General features: G+C 38.1%; 1 protein-coding gene across 1 annotated transcript; it reads right to left on the bottom strand.

Moving 5' to 3' along the window:
• Positions 1-3350: 3350 nt before the first annotated feature.
• On the bottom strand, positions 3351-12582 carry LOC145659076 (uncharacterized). The gene is made up of 7 exons (XM_081719990.1): positions 12493-12582; positions 11691-12059; positions 7646-7693; positions 7483-7554; positions 7310-7393; positions 4043-4090; positions 3351-3945 (listed from the first exon to the last, which is right to left on the bottom strand). Exons 1-7 carry the CDS (start codon positions 12557-12559, stop codon positions 3878-3880), a joined length of 756 nt encoding a protein of 251 aa, XP_081576116.1. The 5' UTR covers positions 12560-12582; the 3' UTR covers positions 3351-3877.
• Positions 12583-12948: the final 366 nt, after the last annotated feature.

Raw genomic sequence — 12948 nt, 5'->3', positions numbered from 1 at the left:
AGGACCGGTTCAAAGTAACATGGCAGCAGAACATCAGACCGCAGCTCAGTGGTTATGTTGATGCTGCCAATATTAGACCTGTTGCATATGCTCTCTCCTGCAATTAAAGATTAAATGCCCTTATTGCAAAGAATTCTCTGCTCGGGTTCAGGGGCAACATCTGAGATTTTCTTTTGCTGGTGCTATGGTTTGCCATTAATATTTGCCATTATTATTTCTACTGTAACACTGTGCACATTGCAGCACCAACTCTGCAACAAATGATATATAATAGTATTCACACATTAAAAATTCTACATGAACCACACCTTGGCTATTTATTATGGGGGACGTATTTACCACAGCTTTTTGCACTCGCTGGTACCACCTATCAAGTTTTATGGTAGAATATGTGACAATTAACTAAAACTCTTTTACTTTAACCAAAACTAAACAAGCGCAATAGTCTTTGTAACAGCATGTTTGTGTACTGTTTTACAGCAATACGAGTCATTAAAAAATACAGATAATCCCATAGAACAGATTCTTACCGCTCAAACATCTTAAAAGCCACAGTTTCAAGACAGCTACTGCCACAGATGCAGATGTCTCTTGAAAGGTACTGACAGCGACGTTAGGCGGTTTTGGAGGTGGGGGGGGGGTGGTTCTAGGTGGATTTTTTTGTTTGTTTTCCTGCCAGTCACTCTCTGAGCTTCCTTTATGACAAAAGCAGATAGTTGGTTGTCTGACACTTTTTCACATCTCATACATATGTCCTTTCACAGCACAACCTCGGCTATGAGAACCATTTTTACACTCTACTAACTCTATATTTGACATATACTTTCTAAAACAAACATACTTCTTAAATTTTTAATTCATGATTTTTGCCCTGGTTTGTGTGAGACAGGTATATAAAGTAAAACTCACAGGACAGTTTCAGTAGCAGTAGCCTCAGGTTTAAAGCCGGAGGTTTACATAAGCACTTTTAGACATTTATAAGTTTATTAAGCCATCTATAATCGCTTCATTCTTCTGAGTCCACACTGCTACTATATCTGCAGTCATGTCTGATCCGAGGAGGACCGGTTCAAAGTAACATGGCAGCAGAACATCAGTCCGCAGCTCAGTAGTTTTGTTGGTATCGTTTCTTAGTTTGTTTTTGCATTCGTTCTCACCTGTGGTGGAGCAATAAAAATATGACCCAAAAAGAGCCAAAATATGACCCAAAAAAATTTCAAGCACTGTTTTCAAGCACTGAAATTTGTTAAGCATTTACTGAAATATCCAGTTCAGTAACTACTTGGACTAATTTTTTAACCTGTATAAAATCACAAAGGAGAGCTTTTCATTTTGGCAATAATGAAACTACTTTTGATCTAGTTCCTAAAAGCACTGCAGAGTGAATGTCACTTTTCACTCGGCGGCAAAGATGTTTGTGATGATTTTGGTCAATCTAAGACTACAATATCCATCACCATATTAGAAATATAATCTCTTTGTTTAAGCAATTTTTCATTTTCATTTCCATTTTCAAAATTAAGAAAAAAAGTTCTCAGCTCAATGGTTGAAATAAAAATAAATAACTTACCACTTAGACATACCAACTTGCATAAAATCAACCAAAAAATCCAACACATAATTCCAGAAAATTTCATTTTATCACTAGAAAAGTGATGCTTGAGATCATTCACTCACTCGTTTTTGAACATTCAGGTAGAACAAACCACCATGACCATTTCCTGAAAGCAAGCTTCAAATAAGTAACCACAGGTTTTTGAGCCAGACAATAGAAATTAAGTTGAAAATGTGTACTGATACATTTTTAAACTGAGAGAATAGAGTCCAGTGGGACTGTAAAAATATACTTTTAAATACTTTCATTTTAGTCTATCATCTCCCATTTCAGTGTATAAAAGCCATTTTTCTGCAATTCTATGATCAGAGCTAGAGTTGTTTATTGATACAACTGAACCAATTGTGCAAATGAAAGTCATATCTAGTCTCATGCATACATCCAACTGCCATATTCTTGTCATATTCTTGTGGCATGCGCTAGCATGTCAGTTTGCAGAGGTTGGTTTGTAGATTTGCACCAGAAAGCTTTATTATTGTTTTTTAATCTCTGCTTGCAGTGTAGTTTGGCAAATCTTAATTATATGTGACTAATGGTGTTTAATGGCTAATGTAGAATAGGTAAGTGCAACTGTCCAGGGTTCGTATGAGCATTCATGTGAACATTGAGAATGGGACCAAACTGTATGGTCACTTTAAATCCTATGGCAGTGTTGCAAGATAACTACCAGTGTAGCTTTGTCCACTTATGAAGTGTGTCTGTTTTCACATGTTTGTGGTGACATGCAAACAACATTAAACTTTTGTGGCAAACACCTCCTGTAACACCAGCTGAAACGAAACATCAAGTGCACATAGAACAACATCATGATGGCCATGGGTAGCTACAATGTAGAGACAGTATAACTCAATGTTTGAAGCAAGATGGCAGCGCATCTAGATGCTACAGTTCTGCACTCACTAAACCAAGGCTACCTTTTCTTTTTAATCTCCTTTTGTACATGTCTTTTCACAGGTAACAGACTTACATGCATATCCAAAAGCCAACAAGAACTACTACACATTAGGAATATGCGTGATATATCAGCTTTAAATGACATTGCTGGCATGTCACTGGAGCTAGGTGGAACACAAAGGACACAGAGGCTTCCGTGTTGCCATAGTGCTCATCAATCAAAGCAGGCAGCACAGAGAAAACAAAAGCGGTGAGAGAGAGTTGGAGCGCAGGCCAGACTAAGACTGTGTACAGCTGTGAGAGGAATTACCCAAGACTCCTGTGCCATAACTGACACACAAACCTAGTTACACCCTAGGATGCATGTGTATACCCTATGTGGATACACATGAATTGGCTAGCATACAGGCACCTCTCATTGTTCCTGACAGCAACTTACAGGACCTCATCAATAGACTGATACCAATCAGCAGAGCGGTGAAGACATACATATTCTCTGTGCTTGTGTACAATACCTTCTGCGCTGACAATTTAACTGTAAGGAAACACATCCAGATCTTCCCTAACCAGGAGGCTTACACGAACAGTGCATATATCTGGTGAGAGTACAGGATGCACTTTCCAGGTCTGGTGATACAACCGCTTACAGTGTCCCTAGGACCAAGCAGAACAAAGGGATCAGACGTGCTAAGTACACACAATCAGCAGACGGAGGACCACTTTAACATCAAACAACTATAACATGGAAGGTTAGGCATCCATAAAACAAACAGTGCTAAAATGGGGACCACGTGAGCGTGTGTTTACTTTTTATTTCTGTTGACATTTTATAACATTTCTGCAACATATCTAGACTGTGTACTTCAACAAATGCGTGAAAGTCTAACATCGGTCTATAAGGAACAAAGAGTGGCTTTAAAATGAATCCATATACTAGGAAATGTGCCCTCTATATAAGCACACAGACTATAGAAGCTGTCTGATGTGTGTCATGGCATGGCCCCCTCCTCCTCCACTCCTCCTGATGTTGATGTGTGTGTGTGTGTGTTTATAGGTGTATGCATCTTCATTGCAACATCCCTCCCTTGTTTACCTGGTCCATTTGTTATCTTCCATGTTATTGTATGTATTTAAGGTCCTGCTCTGTGGTTGTCCTTTGTCAGTGTTTGACCTTGTGTATGCTGTGCTACAGCTGCCCTGTTGAGCCCTGCCTGTTGTCGTTGTGCTAAAACCATTCATTACTCATTGTGTTTTGTCTTGTTAATGCTCAGTGTCCTTCTTTGTGTTTTGGGTTAGTTTTTGTTGCGTGTCAAATAAACGTGTTTGTTTGTCTGACAACATTCGCCTCGGCATTCTCCCTCTGCCTCCTCACACCGTGACAATGTGGTTCTTCCCTCTCTTGACTGTGGCATATACTGGAGCATCAGGTGAAGTCCCTTGAAATGGAAAAATTGGGCAAACATTGTCATCTGACCAAGGTACACTTAATAAGTCTATAAGATTATCTTCAGTTAGTTTTACATCCATTCTTACCTGATTTTGGTTGACTGGCCATGTCCCATAGTGGGTTCTCGAATGTATCTGGTTGAAAAAAAAAATTAGAAGAAAATATTTCCAGAATTGTTTGTTTTCATCAGAACTGGTCTGTATTAAACTGGTAGCCAGTTCATTTGGATCAACTAGGGTCAGGCTGACCATTAATGCGAGACTTCTCAGAGTAGGTCACTTTATATTTTAGGCAGTGTGTGTTTGTTTCATTAGGATACAATATCCAGTTTTATATAATAAATGGCTAATCATAACATGTCAGTTTAATCAGACTGTTTAAGTGGTCCTTGTATCTCTCTACCCCATGTCTTTTACAGTCTCCAACATAGATGTCTGACGCAGGTGGGTAACTATGGCCCAATGTCCTGCAGATATATTCCCTGAACAAACTGAATACACTGGCTTCAGTGAGACACCCATCCAGTAGTGCGATGGACCTCCTTTGGTCTTTGTCTTGTCTCCTTTGGCCTTTGGTTGGGGCATAGATTTCACTAGGTGTTGAAATCATTATGCAGGATGCGAGGCCTATGTGGACTGGGTAGCTTCTCACACACAATTGGACACGCTCTGAAAAGTGCATTTTATCTCATCCCAGAGATGTTCTATAGGATTAAGATCTGGGGAGTGCGAAGGCCAGGGATAACTGGCTGACATGTTCATGGAACAAATCCATGACTATAAGACTCTTAAGGGACGCTGCATTGCCCTGCTGAAAGTGTCCTTCTGCCAGAAGGTAAACTGCTGCTATGAAGGGATGAACTTGCCTGGCTCCTTAAGTAAGCTCTACTGTTCAAATGTCTATGCATGGGTATCGGAGGACCCAGAGTGTGCCGAGAAAACCACACAAAGTTGGCAGTTTTTGAATTATGGGCCCTGGCTGGCCTAGCATCCATGACCATGCCTTGTTCAAAGTCACTCAGATTGCTTGATTTTTATAGGTCATTATAGTGGGTCACTCATTTTGTTTTGTTTACCTCATTTTATTTAGTTTTATACTATTTTATAGTATCATACTGGGTTGTATTTATGGATTAAATCCCAGGGAAATCGTGTGAATATAAAATCTTATTGCATGCTACTAATCTAGAGTACTACTTCATACATTCAGCAATGTTTAAATGGGTAAAGTGATATATGTCACAAAACTGCTGAAAACCCAGTTAAATTCACGGATGCAATGTATTTGAGAACTGTGCATTGCCCAACAGCCAACTCTCTGACTTCTTTTTCTCCTCTCTCCTCAGATGAAATTCTTCAACTCCTGACTTGCAGCAATCCGACTACATGTCCGCTGGATCCAATTCCTTCCGCTCTGTTCCAGACAATTGCAGGAGATCTGCTTCCTTTCATCTCTGCCATTATCAACAACTCCTTATCTTCTGGATACGTGCCTACTGCATTCAAAACCGCCAGGGTGGTACCAATCCTCAAGAAGGCCACACTTGACAGCTCCAGCGTTACCAACTACAGACCGGTATCACTTCTCTCTTTCCTCTCAAAAGACCTTGAACGAGCAGTTTATTGTCTTTTTCTCACCCAGAACCAGCTGCATGATCCCAATCAGTCTGGCTACAAACCGGCACATTCTACAGAAACGGCCCTCATAGCAGTGACTTCATGATGCTTCTCTTCTCTTTGTATACTCGTTCTCTTGGTGATGTAATATCTTCTCATGGTTTCTCCTACCACTGCTATGCTGATGACACTCAATTATTTCTTTCTTTTCCACCCTCTGACACGCAGGTCTCCAGACGTATCTCAGCATGCTTGATTGACATTGCACCGTGGATGACAGCCCACCACTTGAAGCTCAACCCCAGTAAAACTGAGCTTCTGTTCATCTCAGGTACTCCCAACCCTTACCATGACCTCACTGTTAATTTTGAGAACTCCCTGGTATCACCATCTGAAGCTGCCCGTAGCCTGGGCATAACTTTGGACAACCAGTTGTCGTTCTCAACTCATGTTTCTAATCTAACCCGGTCTTGCAGATTTCTCCTTTATAACATACGAAGGATTGGACCCTTTCTCTTGCAGGAAGCTACCCAGGTGCTTGTGCAGTCTCCTATGATCTCAAAACTAGACTACTGCAACTTGCTACTTGCTGGTCTTCCTCTAAGAGCCATCAAACCTCTACAACTTGTCCAGAACGCAGCAGCACGACTGGTCTTCAATCTTCCGAAGTTCACACGTTACTCTGCTACTGTGCTCCCTTCATTGGCTTCCAGTAGCTGCACGCATCAGATTTAAAACTTCGAAGCTTGCCTACAAAGCCAAAAATGGGCCAGCCCCTTCATACCTGAGGACAATGGTCAAAGCCCGATCCATACCTTGAGTACTTTGAACCTCAAGTACAGCTCGGCTTAAAATACCTTGCTTCAGATCTCATGGACGACAAGCATCGAGACTATTTTCTATCCTGGCTCCAAGATGGTGGAATGAACTCCCACTTGCTGTCCGGACAGCAGAGTCCCTTGCAGTCTTCAAACGCAGACTGAAGCCCCTTCTATTTGCAGAATATTTAAAGGACAACTGACACTGCTCCCATATTGACTGACTAAATTAATATTTATTGTATGGTACTGTTTATGTTGTTTAACAAACTAGCACTTATTGTTTATAGCACTTTTCATTGTTTAAGATAGACCTTATGTATATTGCACTTCTAGGTATCAGCATTCATCCCTGTATTCTACAGTATTCTAGTTCACTGGTGTGTTTGATTCTAACCTACTGTACTGTACTTGGATATATTCTATGAGTAAACAACAAAGCACTTTTCTAAGTTTCTCTGGATAAGAGCGTCTTCTAAATGCCGTAAATGTAAATGTAATGTGCAGTTAAAGAGTTTAATTTTGTACTGTATATTCTAAACGAATCTTCAAATTAGAAACCTAATATTAGAGTTTATAGTGTGTGAAGGACAGAAACATTTTTACCTGAGTTTTGAAAGTGTATGATCAGGTGAGTTCAAGAGGAGTTGTGAATGTGGGGAACATGTACAGTGTCTGTCAGACGCTCTTATCCAGATCAACTTACTTACTCTACTATGAGAGGTACAAGACACTATGCCTAACTATGGCTAGCTGCACTGTAGTGACAGTATATTTAACTATCTAATTACTTCTTATTTCTGTTCACAAGTTATAACACTTCTACTGTATAATACTGTTTAATGTAAGCAATCTAAATGTAACAAAGTTAACATGAGTATCAACTTTAGCATGTATTTCAGGAACGAAGAGTTCATACTATAGAACTGGTCCAATGTTCTCTTCTGGCCTCTTCTCTTCTCTTTCTTGACAGTAGCATATACTGGATTATCAAGTGAAGTTCCTTAGAAAAGAAAAATTGTCATCTGACTCATGTCTAAATCAGCCCATATTCTTGAGTTCAACGACAAATAATCTCATGTTCTTTCTTACCTTCATTTTCTCTGGCAGAGCTTGGTCTTGGTTGACTGGCAGGTTCATATATTGGGTTATCAAGTGTACATCCTGATTGAAGAAAAGCACACAAACTGAATATGAAAAATTATTGAATTATAAGGTTTAGAAGTCTTAGTGGCCAGGGTCTCCAGCTACTTACTGCTTCCTCTGCCAGACTGTGTTGCTGCATCCACATTCACTTCCTTGTCTGCAGGGAGTAAACAGAACAATATTAATGTCCAATCTGAACAAGTCCATATACAGTACAAATTATACAATAATGTCCATGATTACAGTGACACATTTATGACATTTATTTGCAGTTTTGTCCCTAAATTACAGCACTTTGGGTTTAAATCGAAAGGTTAAAGAGCATTCTAAAATCTTAAACAGGAAATATTTACATCTATATTGATTGAGTATGGAATATGATTATCAGAGACTTATTGCAGACAGTTCCACAGTTAATATTTTGTCTACCTACAAAATAAGAGTAAAGCACACGCATTAAAATAGATAAAGTCACAAATAAATAAATAATTGCATGTATTCTACTGGTGATATATCTCTCAACATATAAATAAAAATTATATAGAAATATATTCAATATACTATTTTTATGTATAGCGAGCATCAGGAGAACCTATGGTTCTTCAATCTGTATTTTTTCAATTTTTTTCAAATTATAATAATTATCTTCATTTAGCAATACTGAGAGATGGAGGTAATATAACTAAACAAATAAAACTGAAAAAAATGTATTTAAAAACATTTTTTGTTAAATGTAATTAATAGAAATGCAATTTTGCTCTGAAGAAAAAAAAACGACACTACTTAAAATACCTAAAATTAGACATCAGCTACAAAGTTTTGGAACATCATTAGAGAGGATTTTGGAGAAGCCTGTCTTATTTAAATTTCATTTAGTTTGGTTTGCTCCTGATTGTTGTAGTCAGTTGTATCATCATGGAAATGCCCAAACATCTCTGAGACCTTCACAAAGACGGTTCTAGATACATACAAGTCTAGGAAGGGTTTTAAAAACATCACCAAACAGTAAGAATTCAGACATTCCACTGTCTGAAAAAAAAAATGAGAAGAAAACAACATCTAAACGAGTGAAATGTCCATCATCAAGCTGTCCTAGCAAGCTCCAGCCCAGGCACTGCCAGCACGATGTGTAAAGAACTATCCAACAATCATAAAATGTCATCACGGGACCTACACGTAGGTCTCGCCACAGTTCATATCAAAGTACACGCGTCTGCCATCAGAAAGATGCTGCACAATTTGATTTTCATGGGTGGTGTGCAGTAATGAAACCCTTCCTGTCCTGGGGACATGTCATGGTCTCATACCCACTGTAAAGCATGTGGGTGGTACAGCAAGTTTGCTGCAGCAAAGTCTCACAGGCTCACCATTATAGAATTTACTGTGATTTCTTTATGATAATAAAGGGTGCTTAAGGCAGATGTGAGACCATTTGTCCAAAAACTGGAGCTGAAGAGGTGGACCATGAAACATGACATGAACCAAAACATAACCCACTGTGTGTCGCAAAAAGATTACCCTTTTTTAAAATGTCATGGACAAAACATCAGAAAAATCACTGTCCACTTTATACACTTTTATCAGGAAATGAATGTTTATTCTAATGACTATCATAATGAACATTAGAATGACTATTTATAATAACATTTCCTCATTTTCAGTTAAAAACCTCCTAGATTCATAAGTTTCGATTTGATACCAAGATGACCTTCAAAAATTTGCTGTGGGTGACATTCTTCAGTATATCTCAAACCAGAGAAAATTTCATTATCAAAATCTTCTTAATCAAGCAATTTCTGTATTTCATAAAAATACACTATTGCTCATTTTATGTTTTCAATATTACTTTGGTTAATTATTAAAGATTAAATTGTATATGAGATCAAGGTCAATAAACAAAGGTCAATGGTAAATCCTTTTAAAGACAGGGGATTAAGGGCCTCTGCAGCCACTTGATGAGATTATATATTGTTGCTAATTTTGACAATGGTTAGAGGACTTGCTAATTCTTTTGTAAATTTGGTAAATAACAACACTGAGAATTAATTAGCATAATTTCGGTTAATCGACAGATACCAAATGTGTGATTGTGATCTTAACTAATGTGCAATTCTTGAAATATTAAAAGTATAATTGAATAATATATAATATTAATAAAAGTATTATTATCAGTTGGTAATGCTGTGTTATAGCTAGTATTGTTAACTTGTTGAGCACAATATTTGGATTTTGTAACAGTGGAATCCAGAAACATTCATGATGTAAGAAAAACAAGATTGTGATGATCAGCACTGGAGCACCTTGCTTGCTTGAATTCAAAAGTGAAAGTGTTAAGAGTTATAACAGTTTTGTTAGATTATTTTGGTGAACAGTTCCTAGTAGAGAGACCTGTATGGCTCCAATAATTCACACATATTTGCAATAATTCCAAATGTGCTGCAGTATGATAGAAATAACCTGCTCTTCATCATGGCCAGAGTACGCATATTTAACACGTGTCATACTGTTGCCTTTACTCGAGATGCTCTACCACGTTACTGTTTTGAACATTTCTTACAGATGATGATATAACGTTCATTGCGTTGACCTACTGAATGGTCTGCGCTCGCGCCCTCTCTCTCTCACACATCCGACACTAAATAACACGTCTAATCTGAATTAAGCAGGCACTAGTTTCATTGTTGTCAATCAATGAAATTTTTTTTTAAATCTAGCTGTATTTAGGTCCAAATATTAGTTTAATAAAAGACTGCTGGAAAAGATTACCGAGGTCTGGACCTCGCTGATGTCATAGCTGGATATAGGCATCAGTACAACAGGCCGAATAAATAGACCGTTAAAGGTGTGCTGCACTGTGACTGGTTTGCTTCAACTTGAAAGATGTACCATATTCATTCGATTATTTTGGACAATATAAAGAGACTACAAAGATGTGACTAATAAGCACAAGTTTAAAAAAGTACTTACGTACAGTAGCAGATCACATGTACTCAATAACTGTCTACTACTGGTCTTACAGATCTACAAGCGGAATCCCCCAGCAGTGCTTCTGTATGAATACAATGACAGAAGATGATGGCAATTTTGAATAATGCAGTCTGTTGCTCTCAGATTCTGTCTATTGGCAAGATCCATCGTTTGATTGATTTAGGCTGTCCATTTGTATCCTTTTGTCAATCACACGGGTGGTCTGTAAAGGGTTTGTCCACTACGAGTTTGTACATAGCATAGCATGTCATAAGATCCTTTTGTGGAATTTTGCTAATGACTTCAGAAAAGATTATATTGATGAACCTGGATAGTGATGCAATTATTGACGTGATAACACAGAAATGTGCACTCTACTGCCACCTGCTGATGACTGCAAGGTAGGACAGTTTACTATGACTTGGATTTGGGTGAAGGAGTCCTCAAATGTTTACTGCAGTTTTTAACACCAAACTTACAGTGTAAACCACAAGTAATTTCTGGTCATGTGTATTTAAAAAATGTCATCTCCTGCTTACGCTTAGAATAAGTAAGTTGACTAGAGAAGAAAGCAGTTGTGATCAAAGAGAAAGCACACTCACATTTAGCATACAAGCAAACCATAGCTATAAGTAGAGCAAGAAGCAGAAGTCCCACTCCAATTAGTAATGCTCTGATGAGCCAGTCATCACTTTTAGGGCCTGGAATGAAGATTTATTAATAATTAAATTCATAATGTCTGGCATGGACATCACTATCATTTTTAATGGATTATCGTTCTCAAAGAATGTGATTTACCATGATTATAATACAATATAAATAATAGTGGGCAACAATTTTTTTTTGTTTGTTTTATTAAAATAAAATTAATGTACTATGGTACTTTTTACACTGAATTCGAGTTGTTTTAGAATTTTCCAAACACACTGTTTTAAAGTGACAGGTCAATAAAGTTTTACATTAAGTATATATTACTTATGAATACATAAGGCTGTTATACACTGAAAATATGTTCAAAGATACTTCTAAAATGTACTTCTACTGTTTATGATGTTTAGAAATGAATGTAATTGATTTGCTTTAAAGGAAACACAAATGATATGTTTCTGTCAAAATAATGTAGAAATGTGTGGTCACTGTATCCCATGATGTACGTTAAGCACAACTGAAATATAAAGTTCACTCACCTGTATGTAAGCCAATGTCCTGGTATGCAATGCTGCAGTTTATCCCCTTAAACAGCTCGCAGCGGTAGAGACCCAGATCAGACTGGTTCACTTTATGGAGGAGGATGGAGAAATTTCCAGATACTGAGAGTTTGGAGAATGTTTTAATACGTCCACCTTTGATATTCCAGGACCTGACGTCACCCTGCAGAGTGATCTCCAGTAGATTAGGTATTGCTTCATTCTCCTGAGTCCACACTGCTACTATATCTGCAGTCATGTCTGATCCGAGGAGGACCGGTTCAAAGTAACATGGCAGCAGAACATCAGACCGCAGCTCAATGGTTATGTTGATGCTGCCAATATTAGACCTGTTGCATATGCTCTCTCCTGCAATTAAAGATTAAATGCCCTTATTGCAAAGAATTCTCTGCTCGGGTTCAGGGGCAACATCTGAGATTTTCTTTTGCTGGTGCTATGGTTTGCCATTAATATTTGCCATTATTATTTCTACTGTAACACTGTGCACATTCCAGCACCAACTCTGCAACAAATGATATATAATAGTATTCACACATTAAAAATTCTACATGAACCACACCTTGGCTATTTATTATGGGGGACGTATTTACCACAGCTTTTTGCACTCGCTGGTACCACCTATCAAGTTTTATGGTAGAATATGTGACAATTAACTAAAACTCTTTTACTTTAACCAAAACTAAATAAGCGCAATAGTCTTTGTAACAGCATGTTTGTGTACTGTTTTACAGCAATACGAGTCATTAAAAAATACAGATAATCCCATAGAACAGATTCTTACCGCTCAAACATCTTAAAAGCCACAGTTCCGAGACAGCAGTTAGGATCATGACCCAGTGCAGGACCATTTTGCATCTGCTACTGCCACAGATGCAGATGTCTCTTGAAAGGTACTGACAGCGACGTTAGGCGGTTTTGGAGGTGGGGGGGGGGGTGGTTCTAGGTGGATTTTTTTGTTTGTTTTCCTGCCAGTCACTCTCTGAGCTTCCTTTATGACAAAAGCAGATAGTTGGTTGTCTGACACTTTTTCACATCTCATACATATGTCCTTTTACAGCACAACCTCGGCTATGAGAACCATTTTTACACTCTACTAACTCTATATTTGACATATACTCTCTAAAACAAACATACTTCTTAAATTTTTAATTCATGATTTTTGCCCTGGTTTGTGTGAGACAGGTATATAAAGTAAAACTCACAGGACAGTTTCAGTAGCAGTAGCCTCAGGTTTAAA

The sequence above is a fragment of the Electrophorus electricus genome, chromosome 8 (genome assembly GCF_041902795.1).
Source record: "Electrophorus electricus isolate QZ-2024a chromosome 8, ASM4190279v1, whole genome shotgun sequence".
NCBI classification, from domain to species: domain Eukaryota; kingdom Metazoa; phylum Chordata; class Actinopteri; order Gymnotiformes; family Gymnotidae; genus Electrophorus; species Electrophorus electricus.
Note: the sequence above shows the minus strand (reverse complement) of the source record. Positions and strands in the feature narration are given on the sequence as shown.